Source organism: Oryzias latipes, chromosome 24 (assembly GCF_002234675.1).
Source record: "Oryzias latipes chromosome 24, ASM223467v1".
In the NCBI taxonomy this organism is placed as follows: Eukaryota; Metazoa; Chordata; class Actinopteri; order Beloniformes; family Adrianichthyidae; genus Oryzias; species Oryzias latipes.
In genome coordinates this window covers 22,028,188-22,044,114 of record NC_019882.2, presented here as the reverse complement: position 1 = coordinate 22,044,114, position 15,927 = coordinate 22,028,188, and the positions used below count along the sequence as shown (strand labels likewise).

The 15,927-nt window shown below is 44.6% G+C and overlaps 2 protein-coding genes across 3 annotated transcripts; one reads left to right on the top strand and one right to left on the bottom strand.

Annotated features, from left to right (window-relative positions):
* The first annotated feature begins 367 nt into the window (after positions 1-367).
* On the top strand, positions 368-5,100 carry chga (chromogranin A). Of its 2 annotated transcripts, none has more exons than XM_023953204.1 (8): positions 368-582; positions 656-705; positions 1,199-1,292; positions 2,520-2,588; positions 2,682-2,732; positions 3,058-3,219; positions 3,754-4,139; positions 4,606-5,100. In XM_023953204.1, exons 1-8 carry the CDS (start codon positions 537-539, stop codon positions 4,681-4,683), a joined length of 936 nt encoding a protein of 311 aa, XP_023808972.1. In that variant the 5' UTR covers positions 368-536; the 3' UTR covers positions 4,684-5,100. The 2 variants fall into 2 exon arrangements, with proteins under 2 accessions (XP_023808972.1, XP_011490376.1); XM_011492074.3 differs by having other exon boundaries at positions 369-582; positions 2,682-2,744.
* A 1,748-nt stretch (positions 5,101-6,848) lies between these two features.
* Positions 6,849-9,370, bottom strand: ctgf (connective tissue growth factor). The gene is made up of 5 exons (XM_004083991.3): positions 9,101-9,370; positions 8,764-8,980; positions 8,409-8,660; positions 8,108-8,319; positions 6,849-8,019 (listed from the first exon to the last, which is right to left on the bottom strand). Exons 1-5 carry the CDS (start codon positions 9,161-9,163, stop codon positions 7,723-7,725), a joined length of 1,041 nt encoding a protein of 346 aa, XP_004084039.1. The 5' UTR covers positions 9,164-9,370; the 3' UTR covers positions 6,849-7,722.
* Between the last annotated feature and the right edge of the window lie 6,557 nt (positions 9,371-15,927).

Here is a 15,927-nt window from a genome sequence, read left to right as displayed (position 1 = left end):
CAGAGAATTTACATTTGTGAATATATAATTTGGCCAAATGAAGAAGAGATTTAAAAAGTAAACTAGCGTCCATTTGTATATTCTTTGATCTTAGACTCAACTAGACATCTGTCCAGAATAAAACAAAACAAGAATCAAGTTAATTGTTACTGAAATCACAAATCTTCTGCCAAAACACTTTAACTTTAGGAAAATACCAGAAGAGATGGATGACTGTTTCAGGAGAATTGCAGCAAAAACTACAGAGTGTATCAATGTTTCATCTAAATCTATTTTGAATAAACATTTTGGCTGGGCAACGCGCCTTGACAACTACTAACATCAGCTCCCTGGTGATGACGCGGCCCTCTAAAAACGTCATTTCCGGCTTTGTGAGAGGCGCGGCAGCTTGGGGGCGTCGATGGACAGCAGGACGGGGCTGCGGCGCTGATGCTCTCCAGAAACCCCGAAGCTGGCGGATTGTTCTCAGAATGCGTCCATAACCATCGAGCTTCCATCAGAGAAGCGTGACGCGGTGAAGCAGCGCGCGTGCCATCATGTCGGGGAGGGGGCTGATCCTGCTGACTCTTCTGTCCGGCTGCGGTAAGACCGGCGGAAGTTTTGGACGGTCGGATTCAGCACCACGGACAGCAGCCTGTGTGTTCTTTCTCCGCAGTTCTGTCGCTGCCGCAGCCTTTGAGCCAGCTGCACCATGAGGACGTGGAGGTGAGTTCCTGCGGCTCCTATCAAACATCTAAATGTAACGAAGCATCTGTCCACCAATGCCACCGTCAACGCAGCTTCCTCTGCTCTGGATCCACTACTGAGGAAGATGAATGGCCAAAGAGACATGGAGGAGATGCTCACGGAGACATGAAGAGGGTTCAAAAATAATCCAGATTGTGAATAATGGATGTAATCATCTGAGGGCTTAAACCTAAATGAATCTATTCCAGAGGAAACTTGAGCATTTTCCATATTGTGTGAAGTTGTTTTTGTCAGTTTAGCTGCAGCTAAGGAAAGCTGACACATGCATAGAAGAATGTTACATAACACGCAGAAGGGACAAACATTTGCTCTTTGCCTTATAAAGACATCTCTTTCTTTACAATCAGATTGCTTTTTTCATGCTGCCTAAGTTCCATTTCCTTCAGGACCAATGCAGCAGGAGCTTTGACTCAGCACGGAACCATCACTGTCTTCCTCTGTGTGTCCACAGCTGATGAGGTGCATCGTGGAGGCGTTGGCAGACGTGCTCTCCAAGCCGCGTGCAGTCCCTGTCAGTCAGGAGTGTTTGGTCAGACTGAAGACAGGTGAGCCTGAAACACCTGGACAGCGTCGACACTGCAGTCAGTGAAATGACAAGACCAACAGACAGGCTTAGAACAGAAATGAATGTAATAAGACACTACAAGGAGCCGCATTTCCAGAAGAAAGAGCAGGGTTGGATGCTGTATTGCTGAATGAAAATGAGATTTAAAGGCTAATAATTGGCACAAAAAAAGTTGACCATACATAAAGTGAAAGCAGTACAATAACAAAAAAAGTTATGTTTGGGAAAAATGCCAGAGAACCAGCGACCTCATACACCAAGGAATCCCCATGTATTTCAATGGAGGCAAACATCCTGGAATATTTTGAAAAGTTCAAGGATTTGAAGGACCAAAAGTCTCAGCTGCAAAAAGCTGAAAGAGCTGAACATTTGAATAGTTGAAAAGTTGAAATAGCTGAAAAATTGTAGGAGTTAAGCAGCAAAAATGGAGGAAGATTCTAGAATAACAGAACAGGAACATAATGAGTTGAAGGCTTTATAGAATTCTACCAATAATAAAAGTTTGGTTTTCAGTGTTTTACTTCACAGCATGAAGCAAAAACACGACTTTCTACATCGAGATGTCAGACGGTTAAAAACTAATGAACAAGTTCAAATGTTTCCATGACAACAAGATGTCCCCTGGTTTTCTTACTGTAAAATCAGCATAAGTGTGAAGGAGTTCTCACTAATGCTGCCATTGTTCTGATCGTCATCATCATTAGAATGCAGTGATTCAAAACGACTACAATCGCATTTAAAAAGAACGTGGTTTCAGCATCCTGTACTGTTTCAGTGGGAGGAGTCCGTTTGGCTGATTCCAGCAGAAATCCCCCTTCTGCACACAGACGGTACTTTCTTAAAGTCCTTCTGTGATGCTATATCCTGCTGCTACCAAACTGTGATGAAAATCCTTGGCTTTAGGAGAGTTTCTCTGTGTGAGCAGGCGTGCAGAATCGGTGCGTGCTGCAGACGGATGGAAAGAAGGTGCATGCAGCCAGATTCTTGCTTCGTGTGTGTCAGCAGAAAGTCTAACTGCTGCTTTGACCCACTAGAGTGCAGAATGTGTGTGTGTGTGTGTGTGTGTGTGTGTGTGTGCAAACCAGATGATTAATTGTGCTTTTAATTTGAAAGCCAGGTCAACTGGTTTTGATGACTTAACAGAAAGGGTTTGCTGAGTGTTTTGAAGCAGTGAGGGATGAAGCACTCTTTCTCTGTCTTTGAGCAGACAGCCGGCTCACTGTCATCCTTCGTCATCACAACTTTCTGAAGGAGCTGCAGCAGATCGCTGCTGCGGGTGAGTCATCCATTACTCACAGCTAATCTTCATGCTCTGAATTTGTAGAAAGGCACAGACTGAAAGCTTGAAAATCCTATCTTCTTCTTGAAGATGAGCAAGCTGATGCATCCACTGCTACCACACAAGTCCGTCATCTTGCAGGTGAATCTACAGGCGAGTACCACGATCAACTCTGACCCACAGGACACATGCTTTCAGGAGTTCATGTAGCACTTGGCAGTATTGCTTTAGCAAAGCAGATCCAATCAAACAAAGTGTTCTTTATGTGCACAGACGGCACTGGTTACTTCATCAGCTACTGAATGGCCCATCTGAGGTTAGGACTGTGGCACAGCACATGTGCTGCTGTCATGAGCTCTGACAGAAAACACCAAACCAAGTGCCAGTGTGTGTTTGATTCATTTACATGTGTTACTGAAAAATGTATTTCCTAGAGAAAATGCCATTCAAGCCATTTGCGTTTCAGATCAGTCCATGTTAAAGGCTTTGGGAGGCCCTGGAGAGATGTCCATGCTGAGCCAGAGGAAGAGGGCAGGAAAAGGAGACAGAGGAGTCAAGAAAGAGGGACACATGAAGGAGAAAGAGTCACAGGAGGGCGGAGGAAAGATGAACGTGACAGGAGAAAGAGGTGAGGGTCAGAACAAGACTCATCGGATCAGTCTGATCAGAATAGAACAGCTTCTGGAGGAGCCAGAAAACTCTGAGGAGAAGAGAAAAGAGGCAAGCTGTTGGTTTGAAATCTATCTGGTACTTTGAAAAGAAATGAAGACGAGGAAACCGGAGAGAACACAGGCGTGCTCTGATACCACCCAGAGGACGGGAATGAGAGGTGGACGGCAGATGGACATGGTGGATGTGTTTCCATCCACATAATGAACGTCCTCCTCCCAGACGGGCAGCTGAAGCTGAGCACAGGATCAGAACTCACTTTGGATCTCAATGTTCTGAAATGCCAGTGAGGCGGTGCTCACAGTTACTGTGCACCAGTCATTCTGCTGCCTTCATGACGATCAGATGAGAGAACTGGTCCCTTCCCCCCTGTGGACTCTTGGGGTGCTCAGCACCTCCAGCTGGCCACAAAAGCTTCATCAGCAGAAGTGGTAACCTGGAGGCGGTGGAGTCTGCTGCTTCCTGATCTCTTTCTGTGCTCCTCATTTTTCAGGTGACTGGTCTGACGAAGAGAAACATCCTAACTCAAGTCTAAGCCGATCTGATGAAGAAGCCATGGACACGAGGTCTGAGCTCCTCTCACAAACCCACAGCAGCACCAACGGAGGGGAGGACATGAAGGAGGAGCTGGCTGAGAGTCTGGGACGGTGGACCAACGGGGCCAGGTCTCTCGATCTGAACAAGAAAGCAGCTGGAAAGGACCTGCGGCAGAAGGAAGTGACCCAGCATTCAAGAGAGGCTGCAGGAAAGGAGAAGGGGGAAGAGGAAAGGAAGAGAGACGCTCAGAGGGGTCCTGACAGAGTGCTTCAGTTTGTTCATGGAGCTCCAGAGAAGAAGAGGGTGATGGAGGAGGAGGGGAGTGCCAGCAGAAAGTCAGAGGTGAGAAATCCACTCAGCTCTGTGCTCCCCTCAATGGAGGAAGAATGAAAGTGTTGCTTTCAATACTTCACTTGTGTTTTTAAAAAGGCATCATTGACTTTGTGTTCACACGGAGCTGACAGCAGAAGACTGGCTGCTTATGTCATGAAGTGTGAGCCTCAGATGCTGCATGGAGTTGAATTACTGTGTTCTCATCTATTGGATTTCTCTCCGTTGTCCTTCGGCTCACAGAAAAAAGTAAACTTCATGGTAAAAGAGTGTAATCTGAAATCAGGACAAGTCTTACACACTATTTTGAAGGCAGGAGCAGAAGGTAACCAGAATCAGGGAGGAAAATGTTCTGTTCACCTCAGGTTCCACACAGCATCAGTGAATCCAGCAGCACTGTTTTACCGTAGTTTGAATAGAGAAAAGCATCTTTGTGCTGCTGGTTTCCTTGTTCTTCACTCTTTCTCCTCCTCTGCAGGAGATCGAGAGCTTGGCAGCCATCGAGTCAGAGCTGGAAGATGCTGCCCAGAAGCTTCATGAGCTGCGGCAGGGCTGACAAAGAGAACGAGGCAGCCTGAAGTCCTCCAGCCTGGATTCTTATCTTGATTTCTGTCCTTGAAACGCCGCTCTGCTGTTGCCTTGCTTTTGTCCCTCACATAGACTAGCAGATGCACTCACACTAACACTTTCTCACACTTTGCACATGTGAATATTTATGTCCTTTCTTGATGATGTTTCTGCTTATGCGACCGCTTGGGTTGAGGTTCTGGACAATGATTCTAGTCAGACAATAAAGGCTGACCCAGATGAATGACATCAACACTTTGTGTTTTCCATGACGAGATCCTTTTTACCTGCAATGAAGAACACACTAGAATTTAATCAAGCCAAGGCAATAAGTACACATTTTTGCAGATAACTGACTTGCTTGTGTTTATAACTGCATTAAATCTCTGTTATAAAAAAAATCAAACCTGCAACGTTTCTGCTTTTGATGAATCCCTTTGTCTGTAAAATGACACCTTAATCTTAGCAAAACCAGACAGCTTGAGCATCAGCAGAGGCTGTTGGACCCTTTCATCACAGCAAATGAAACTGGAGGGGACTCAGTGTGGATGCGGCTGCAGAGCCGTTAAACACAGTTGGAGTTTGTTTCTGTGTGAGTGAGGATGACCCGTCAGCATGGCACACAGCTACTGACATGATCTGTCCAGTCCAGAGCATGTTCTGCTGTACTTGTATACACCAGCTTTAAAGATGATTTCTAAAAGGAAGATACATATCTGAGCATTTTAGAATCATTGACAGGACTCAAAATGGATTATTTTTCTAACAGTTTCTTTTAGGGATGTACAATTTATTTTAACAACAATTTGGTTCCTATCATAATTTGTGGCTGCTGATTCATGGCCAATACTGGTTCATTCTAAAACGATCCGGTTCTCTGACCTAAAGTGGATCCAGATCATCTTCATCCAAACTTCCAGCAGTCAGACTGAGACAGAAATTCCTGCTACTGAACAGTGAAGTTTTCCAGATTCTTGGATTTCTTCCAGATCATCAAGTGGAAATGAAATCTGTGTCCAAACCAATGAGTAAACTAGAATGAATGTCAAATCCATTCACATGTTAGTTTCCTAAAGTTCACCACTGTTGTTTTTCCACATCCAAAGAATCCAAAGGGAACATTCTTAGAACATTCTAGACACTGGATGGTCACATGACTTTATTCAAAGTCTGTCCACACATTGGACTGGAATGATGGACTGATCCGTGTTTGATGACATCACATTTGTGTTGTCTGCTATGATGCACTTGGTCATTTATACATTATAGTTAAATTAATAAACTATTAATCCAAATAGTATTCTCACATTTCAATTATAATGAATAAAATATAATTATGATTCCTTTTAAAACTATTCTATTATGGTCTAGGTAGGTTCAATTTGATCCTAGGAGTATAAATCGATTAATTGTTACACCGCTGTTTTCTAAGATGGATGGTCTGATTTCTACACTCACTTCTTGAGGATGACCACCAGATGGCGACATTAGCTCTTTATAGTCTGATGATGATGAGACAGTTTCCATGAAGAAGGGTTACTTCGTAATTGATGGAAACATTTATCAAAGGTGCAAACTCTGCAGATAGAAACGTTTTTCCATGCATTTGGTGAAAGTGATGTATTTTTGTGTGTTTTCTCAGCACACACTCCACCTGCACTGAATTGCATGACATCATTTACAGCAGGGGTGTCAAACACTAGGCCTCGAGCCTCCTGCTGGTTTTCCAGGTTATCTGCTGTTGATCACTTGGATCAGGTGTGTTTAGCCAATAAGGAGCTTCAATGGCAGGAAGGTTGGAACACAGTAGGACACCAACCCTGGAATTTGAGGCCTGGATTCTGACACCTCTGCTTTACAGCCTCACACTGAAGATAAAGATTCTTAGCACTATAGGTATTGAGAAAATAAAGCCCCTCCACAACATTTTTGGTCCTGTTCAGGAATGTCACGGCTTTGAGCCCATCCCACCTGGGGCTGAGTGTGGAGTTAGGAACACCTGCACAGGTAGCCACCACATGTTTATGTTGGTTTCCTTTCCTCAGGGTGCTCTGCTCAGTGGCTGAGACTACAACTGTTTCGCCTGACCCAGAGGTCAGAGGTCTGTGAGCAAAAGCAGCTGCTGTGTGTGCAGTGACAGTGACAACAAGCCTGTTTTTATAAAAATATAGATTTTATTTCCAGCTACAAAGTCAAACATGTGACATTTTGGTCACATTTCTCAATAAAATAGAAATTACAACCAACAACAAACAGACTGTTGATACATTGAAAGCACAGAACCAATCTTTCTTTTTTAAATTAACTTAACTGTACACATTTATACAGAATTTACATATTAACACTTCAAATAAGGAATGAAATCACAATTCTTCCAGTCATTTCTTCTATTTTGTACAAACTACATGTTCTCTCGGATTCTTATCGACCCCAGTCAGTATTAGTTGAAGTTAACACACTCATGCTTGTGGATTTCTCAGTGCCCTGGCAAAGTCGGCTGGGCTCTGCGTGTTTTCGTATGACGCGAGTTGCTGCCTTCTTTCCCACCCATGTGCTGGGAGGAAACTCTGACCTTTCCTGCAGATTCCTCCCAGACAAGGCTGTCATTCATTCCTGCACTCACTCTCAAAATAACACACTCACACCTGCACGGACGGCAGAACACTGAGCCTCTGTGGTCCGCCCTCATAGCTGCGTGACTTTACAGGGCGGGGTGGACTCATCAGAAACCTCAGATCAAGAACTTAACACATTTTAGTAAAAAAAACAACAACAGAAAACTGCTTGTGAGCAGGACTTTAAAAGTAAGGACAAGATAACAGTAGGTTTTTCTGTTAAATAACAGAAGTCATAGTGCAGGACGTGCTTGGGGTTGCTAGGCAACCCTCTGTCTGACTCTGCGAGGCTAGCATGCTGGCAGGCGAGCAGACACTTCCACGAGTGTCTGTCTTGGACTAAGCTTTCACTGAGACGGAGTTCTACTTTTTTAAGTCCGCGGCTGTCGTGCAGCCCCCCTCCCCCTCCCAACTTATACCGTGTCACCCGTCATCTTCTTGTAGTACATGGCCTCGAAGATGTCGTTCTCCCCGGGACAGTTGTAGTGGCAGGCGCACGACTTGATGAACATCATGTGCTTCTTCATGACCTGCCCATCGGGACATTTGAACTCCATGGGGAGGGTGGTGGTCCTGTGGGGGGTGCAGCACCGGCCGTCCAGGCAGACGCCGCAGAACTTGGGCCTGTAGGACTTGGTGGTGGTGCAGCCGGAGATTTCAAACTTCATGGGCTTTGAGACCCTGGGAGTCCGGATGCACTTCTTTCCTTTCTGCAGGACAACAGTGGGACAGTGTCAGCTGGATGACCTCACAGATTCTAACGGGTGTGTGAAGGTTACGAGAGTGACAGGAACTCACCTTGATGCTTTGCTCCATCTGTGACTCACAGGGTCGCACCATACAGAGTCGGGTCTGTTTCTCTAGCCGGCATTCGTGGTTGTCATTGGTGACCCTGGTGGAGATGCCGAGGCCGCAGGTCTTTGAGCAGGCGCTCCATTCTGTGGTCTGAACCAGGCAGTTCTCCCTCATCATGTTGGGATCTGGGCCGTAGGTCTCCTCCTCTCTGAAAGCTGTGAGCACAGAGGGAATCGCAGGATCAGTGAAACCGTCCCCACAGCCGTGGTTTTTTCTGGGTAAAGATCAGCAGAGACTCCCTTACCAGACAAAGCGGGGCCTAGCAGGGTGTCTTTGTAGGGGGAATCACACTCCCACTCCTCGCAGCACTTTCCCGGGACCTTGACTCTCCTTGGCATGGGGCAGTCTGGGCTGGGCAGCCGGATGTCCATGGAGCACAGCGGGACGCAGCCCATGGCACCGTCCATACATGTGCACTGGTACTTGCAGCTGCTCTGGAAGGTCTCCCCACTTTTGTACACCGTGCCTCCAAACACACAAGAGGCCCCCTCCCGAGCTGTGGGACACCAGAGCCAGGTCATTATGAGCCTCCTGAATGCTGAAGCTTTTTAACGTCAACGTTTGGAGACAGAGGAGGAAGGTGTGAGGGAGGATCTCACCTGTGCACACCCCAATGCGCCTGCTGATGGGGGCTCCAATGTCACAGAAGAGGTTTTTGTGCGGGTCACACACGTCTTTGTCAGTGCAGAGCTCCCCCATCTGTTTGGCACACACCCTGCAGCAGCCGCAACCATCCAGGACCAAGCTGACTCCTGGGGGGCACCGAGGGGGCGCGGAGGGGCAGGAACACTGACCGCTGCACTCCTGACCTGCAGCCTGAAATGATGGAGACACAGACGGACATGTTCAGGTTCAAACTAGCCACGTTCCAGTCAGGAGCTGCTGTCAACACAAGAGCAGACGTCCCCAGAAAAGCCTCAAAGTTGTTCTTCTTACCGCGTATGAGTAAATCAAGCAGAGCAGAGGCAGCCAGATGACCTTCTCCTTGTTAGCAAACATCTTCTCTTCTTTAGAATAAATTCAGACCCTTTCTAAACCTCTTTGGGGAAGTCTTCCTCTGGTCTCAGGAACTTCGGATCAAGTGGATCTCCTGTCGGCTCAGTAGTTTCAGTCTGCTGCTCTGCTCACAGCGGGTCCTTTTCTTTCTTGGTGAAAGCTAGAGTTTAGCTTCGGTAGGAGGAGTTGATCTGAGTTCTGACTGCTGAGGGGAGCCCCCTTTATACAGGCGCTCCTCTGCAACACGTCACTGGGGGCTGAATGGAGAGCCAGCCCTGGATAAACATGGACATACTTGGCATTCTTTCCTTGCTTCCTGACCCCCACTCCAGACATCCCACATTCCTGCTGTCTGAAGGCAAGGCTCTGCTGTGAGACTAAACAACACTTCCACCTCCAAGAGTGGCTTTCATCTGGAATGGGAAGTAAAGTCTGGTTAGAAACCCAGGACCCCACACTGGGAATTCCTAAAGACTGACTTCACAGACAAACAAAAAAACATGACATTTGAAATTAGCACTGCCCCCGCCTGAGAGTTTAGGTGTTTAAATGGTCACAAAAGAAGAAAAGGGAAAAGCAGAACACTTGAAATAACTTGGAGGTTGACGTATAAATAACCAACAACAACCTGTAGACACTTCTGAAGTCATGAGCTTAAAAAAAACAGAGCAACTGATGTGGTGGTTTAATCCCGCAGGATTCCTCCTCTTCTGCTTCAAAGCCAGATGGTGTGTTCTTTACTACCTTACCAGCAAGCGGTGAGGAAGAGGAGGTCTTCAGGTCATTTACCTTGGCCAGGTACTGATGAGAACATTTGATCCAAACAAACAGGGCTCCTGCTGTTTTTGTTGTGAACTATTTAAGAAAAACGCAGCAAAGCTTTTGGTTAAAAACCAATTTAAAGGACACAATGTGACTTCCAACACATGAAAGAATCCCCGCTTTGTCCCCATTTTATGATCTTGTAATGTCTTTTTTTTTTTTAGAAATCAACATTTAAATCTTTTTCCTTGGGGATGTTTTGAAAAGCTAAACTTGGTTTTCAACAGAAAAGGTCTGTGCTGCTCAGCTCCATTTAGCTGGCCGTCTTCCTTCAGTTACATAACGCTCAACAGCTTTTCCCTGCTGTGGACTTGGAGAAAAAAGGATAAAATGAAAAGATTCATTTGTTTCTTCTCTAACTTTTTGTTGTTTCTCTGGTTTTCCAGCAGCAAAGCACAGCTCCTCTCAAAAGCAAACGAATGAACTCCTGCTTTGATTCTGAACACTTTTTTGAGCAAATGCTTCACTGAAAGTTTGTAATTTATGATAAACTGTGTCAGAAAGTGACAACACCATAATTTAAAGTACTTAGAGTTACACTTTAAGCACAGCTGAGCTACACACGTTGATAAAAATATGGGAAACCCACTCTTGGAGCTTCTGGGTTTGATCTAAAGGCCTTTTCTTTAGTGAAGACCAGAGATACTGTCTTATCTTAACAGTTGTAGATTTTAGTACATGATGCTGAAAAAGCCAAACTTTGTAGAAATCCTCTGTGGAGAAAGCTCTCTGAGATAGCTGAGGCTTTAACATGTTACCCGTGTGTAAAGGTTTAGTCTGTGATGGAGCTGAAAGGCCAGATGTGACCTCCTTGGTTAACGGTAGCAAACCCAGGAGTCAGGCTACACAGGTAGATGGATAGTTTTTGTTCATCTGACTTTCAACTCTGGAGAGTTTTGGACAACCTTGTTTCTATTATGGGGACGTCCTAATGTGTCTGAAGAACTCCATTTTTTGCAAATGTTTAAAGAAAAAGGTCATGTTGGACAGAAGACGTGGTTTTGATTCAATTCCAAGAAACTGGAGCCCTGAAATGGGTTAAAACTTCCTTTGGTGTTTTTGCTTCTCTCTATGTGTTTTTTTTTTTCTTGCTTCTTCATTTTTCTTTGACAGACAGGATCACACACTGACAGACTCTGGAAGGTGATCCTGCTTCTCCTCCAGCCAGAAAGTCGGAAATGAAAAGCTGCCAGACAAACCTGAAGTAAGAGGAATGTAGAGAGAAGTCAGCAGCCGGAAGCTTCCCCATATATGAGCATGTGCTCTTTTCCTAATAAGGACACGTTCTTTCTGCACTTGGATTCAGCAGAGTGGAGGCTCGGACACGAGCGCAGGCTTGGCTAAAAGTCTTGTCTGTCATAACAGGCTCAGAACCAAAAGGTAACTCTAAGAATATCTGAGGGAAACAGCTTGACGCAGGAATTTGCTGCTGCAGCTCTGCAGAAACAGACAGCACTGTTATCTCACACAGGGAGCGATCCACTGCACTTCTGTCAGGATGTTTGTGAAGCCCAGTCATTTTTCTGCTGCAGGAAACATCTGGAAAGCCTTTACTGTCACAGATGTCATCTGAGGAGAAAGTGAAGGCCCGTTTCATGGATTTTGTGTTCAAGTGTGTGTGTTTTTTAAAGAACAGGAAAGAACTGACATGAACAAAGTTTAACAACCGACACAGAGGACAGTGCCTCACAAACCAGGTCCAAGAAAGCCAAAGACAGTCACAGCATTTGGACTTGCTTGAAGTTTTTCATTGTTTTTAGAAAGAGGAATTACAGTCAGACCCTCTGGAGACACAGGTTTTACTTTGATTGTGTGAAAATAATAAAAATGTATACATTTCTACTTACAAATCTTATTGAGTTCATAGACTAATAATTTGAAAGGGTCTCTTATTAACACCACTGATTGAGTTGTTGACTTTTCAAAAGTGTCTTTATGAGAGGGAAATTAGTTTTCATTTAAAGAAATGTTTTTTGCTTTTGATTGCTTGTTTTGTGGATTTTGATAAATAGTGTGTGCTCATATCCTGTTTTTCTACCTTGATTAACCCTTTCAGAGGGCAAATGTCACCAGCGGCTTTTCATTTCGGCTTTGCACCGATATGCAACACATGACTGCTGTGAAGTGTTGCAAAGCGGCTTTTCTGTGTTCCGGGATCTGCTGGACTGAGGTTAATGGCGTTAGCGGTTGAAGAGTTACGGTGGTCAAAAGAATGCCAACACTGGGGTTAAAGCTCTGGTGTTTAAGGGTTAAGGCTCACAGTGCTTTACAGTCACAGTCTCATTCATCCAGGAAGCAGCTCTGTTGCCGTGCAAGGTGCTCCCCAGACCACCAAGAGTGGGTGTCTGGACCAAGGACTCTTGGGTTGGAACCAAACCTGCAATCTTCCAGAGGTGAACTCCTCGAGCTCTGCACCACAGCCACCCAGCTTGTGTTTTTGTCTATAGTTGGAGTACCACGCAATCACTGTGTGACGTTGATATGAACATTCCCATTTTTATGGAGGGAGAATGTTTTTAAACTTTATGATTATATTTTACATTAAACCCTTGTGCTACTGTAGGCACTTTACCATTGGGAGTTGGGTCATCTAGACCCACTAGACAGTGCTCTGAACCTTTTTTCTTCAATGATTTGTGATCTTCACTGGTGTCCATGGATTACATGAAATCTTTCCACCTTTATCCACCTTTGTCATGGTAGGGAGAACACGTCAATGGAAGGGGGGGGGGGGTCATCTAAGATAGCACAAGGGTTAAGACACTGAAACGGGGGATTGGCTGTTCAACTGACCGTCCAATAGAGAGCTCTGAATCAGTGGGCACACTCCAACAACACGTAGCCTTATGTTCCACTGGTGGAGCTGAAAAGCTGCATTAGTGATGGACTGGATGGTTAGGGAAAATCCACAGGTTGAAAATGTGTGAAAATGTGGGTTATTTCGCTTTACCCTTTATACTTAAATTAGTTAGCGTCACAAAATGACAAAGTTTTGGATGCATAGAGGGGGTCAACTGAACATGACTCAAATGAAGACAGCAAACCTGAGCTCAAAGATCAACTCCAATGAAATGGTGCTTTTGGTGTTTCAATATTTTCTTATGGAATTGTTTTCATTATAAAGGAAATGAAGAAAATTGAGATTAATACAGCATTTCTGACTATTTCTGTACTCAAATTGTTGCGAATAAGAAGCAGATGAAAAATAGCTATTTAAAAAAGATTGTATTTGTGACGTAAAATCTACAATGTGCAGGCCACAAGCTCCCACCTCTGCTCCATTCTGATGCATCCACCTGCAGACAAATAGATCCAAGAACGTCTTTGTTTTCCTCGTCAGAGCTAGAATCTGGATCCAAACTGTACGGCTGGACAGCTATGATATCCATGCACTGCTAATATTAGGTGGGGGTTATGAAGGGCTGTAAACCAGTGGGAGAGCATGTAAACAAAGGGAACAGTCCCGCCCACAAATCAAGGGTGTATTTTGAATGAACTACTGCCGCTCTGCAGAAACAACACAGTTTTTTTTGGATTCAGGCTAACCATAAGATGATTGAAGTGGGACTTTCAACAGAGCTCAAACGTACTCAACAAGAAAACAAACCAAATGAATGCAAGACACATCAGAGAGATTATATTCTGGCTGATCAGACAATTGACACTTGTCCGAGCATCCATTCTGATGCTCGGTTTAAACTGCAGCATATTGGTCTGGTTTGAAAGGTCACAGCCATAGTCACCTGACGAGGAAGATTCTAAGTGATATTTGGGAACCGCAGAAAAAGAGATTGAATAGCTTTTGGTGGCTAATGAATTAAACTGCAGTTGACATGAAAACAGACGAACACAACATCAGTCTGACTCCTACCACTGTCCTTAAAAGGGTCAGCCTTTCTGATCCCAGAATTCAAAGTACGTGGGACCCAATTTTTAGACCAGGCACAGTTTTTGTCGGCCTCTGAGGTTGGTCTCTGTTTCTGTTAGGTCCTTTCATCTTTTTTGCTTTTAGTTCCCTGTAACATCTCAGATCTTAGGAGCAGCCTCTCTTCCCAGTCCGGATTTAGGCAAGGCTTTAACTTTAATTGCCCCATCACATCTCTGCTACAGTCAGAGTTTAGGAAACAGAAACTCCTTGGAGCATGCTGATGGGCAGAGAAGACAGACTCTTAATTTTCCCACATATGGTTGGACTCAGCTCTTTGTGATTAAGACTCTCCTTCAGGCTCCGAGGTTGGAAATGGCCTCCTCTCTGTTCCATCACACCATGGATGGTTATGTCATGGCTGAAGTTGCTGCAGCACAATGGGCCTGTGTGCCCCATGTGCTCATTTCCCTCCATCATTTTCAAAGTTCTCCCAGAAAACAAACACCAAAATAAAGTCAAGTAAAACAGTGACACAAAACGATCCACCAGAATCCTATTTTGAAGAAAAACAAACTGCATTTTCATTGGTTGAATGTCCAATTGAATTCAGTGCACTGCGGTAAACAGCATTCATAAGACTCTCCAAACCAAGCCTCTACTTCCTCTAATGTATTGCCTCCTGTGAAGTAGGTACAGTTAGCTCAGTCAATGCATATCACAGACATGCAGAGCTTGTGTGTTTTTCCCAAACCAGCCACAGTCTTCAAGTAACTGAGTTCTATTAGTGGTAGCTGGCAGGCTTTTTGAAGAATGTTCCATGGCTTCAACCTTCAAACAGACCATTTCTCCACCACTGAGCAAACTGAACATGAAACCGGGATCTTAAAATGATTTTCCTGCCTGCATATTTCTGCCCCTTTGAACTGCTCGGCTGCCTGTTGCCTGCCAGCGAAGAAAGTAATGTTGAAAACAACAAAAAAAAGGGAACATTCTTGCATTTTTATAGTGCCTAATTCTCCAGGCATTTCCGTTGCCCATAATTAGTTCTAATCTTTTCAAACTGCCACTTATTAGGACTGAAGGAAGAAGGATCAGTTCTGCCAAAACAGTAGACTAACATTCAGGACACTGCTGTTTCATCTCCGGTAACTGTGCTCCAATAGCAAAGCAAAATAGGCAGAGTCCTGCTGGAAGAGCTGACTGTTCTTTTACAGATTGCAGCAGTCTGCAAAAACACTTGTGAGGAAAAGTTAAAGCGGTTTGGATCACCATCTGTGGGCTTTTAACAATGAATGAGGGATGGGCAGCTGCTGCTTGATGAAAGGATTAAAGGCGGATGGAAACTTTCTGAGGCTCGTCTATGAAAAGACAAACTGTGGAAACTAAGACTGGAATAGGAGCCTGGAAGATCAGTTCAGATTTAACAATGGAGTTGGAGTGCAGATGAACTACCAAGATGAAAACAGCTTCTATTTAAAGCTCAGCAAAAGTGGAAATTGTCCAGTTGGAAAACATTGAAATCCACTCTCTCTCGGTCTTCGTGAAACACCTGGCTTTGAAATTACGGCAGTTCTCTACCATCTTGTGGAAAGATTTGACAAATCTTCAGGGTTTTCTCGGGACACACGGGGAAAAAGAAATTGATTTTTGGAGACCTTCACAGCTTTCTCATTTTCTACTAAAGCATTTGATCAGGATGAGACCTGGTAGCCTCCAATTTTCTTAGTACCTGTTCTGTAGTAGGCTTTTGTGCTGCACGCCGTAGCGGTTTCAGGCACGAGCAATACGGGCAATTGCCCAGGGCGTAAATTTAAAGGGGGGTGCCATCCCTGTGCTTAGAAGAAAAGGAAGCTGCACCACATCCGCTTTTCTATTATCTGTTATTTCACAGACTTTGGAACGGCAGCCTCGATTGCGCAGCACCCAAATCATCCCATGCTGTTGGATTACTCAGCTCATGCTAATAAAGTCATTCTTTATTAACTATTGTAGACATTTTTATTCTTTATTTTTCATATAAATGTGTTTTTTTGTCTGCCTGTTGTTTAGTTGGTGTCAGTATTTGACATAAAGACAG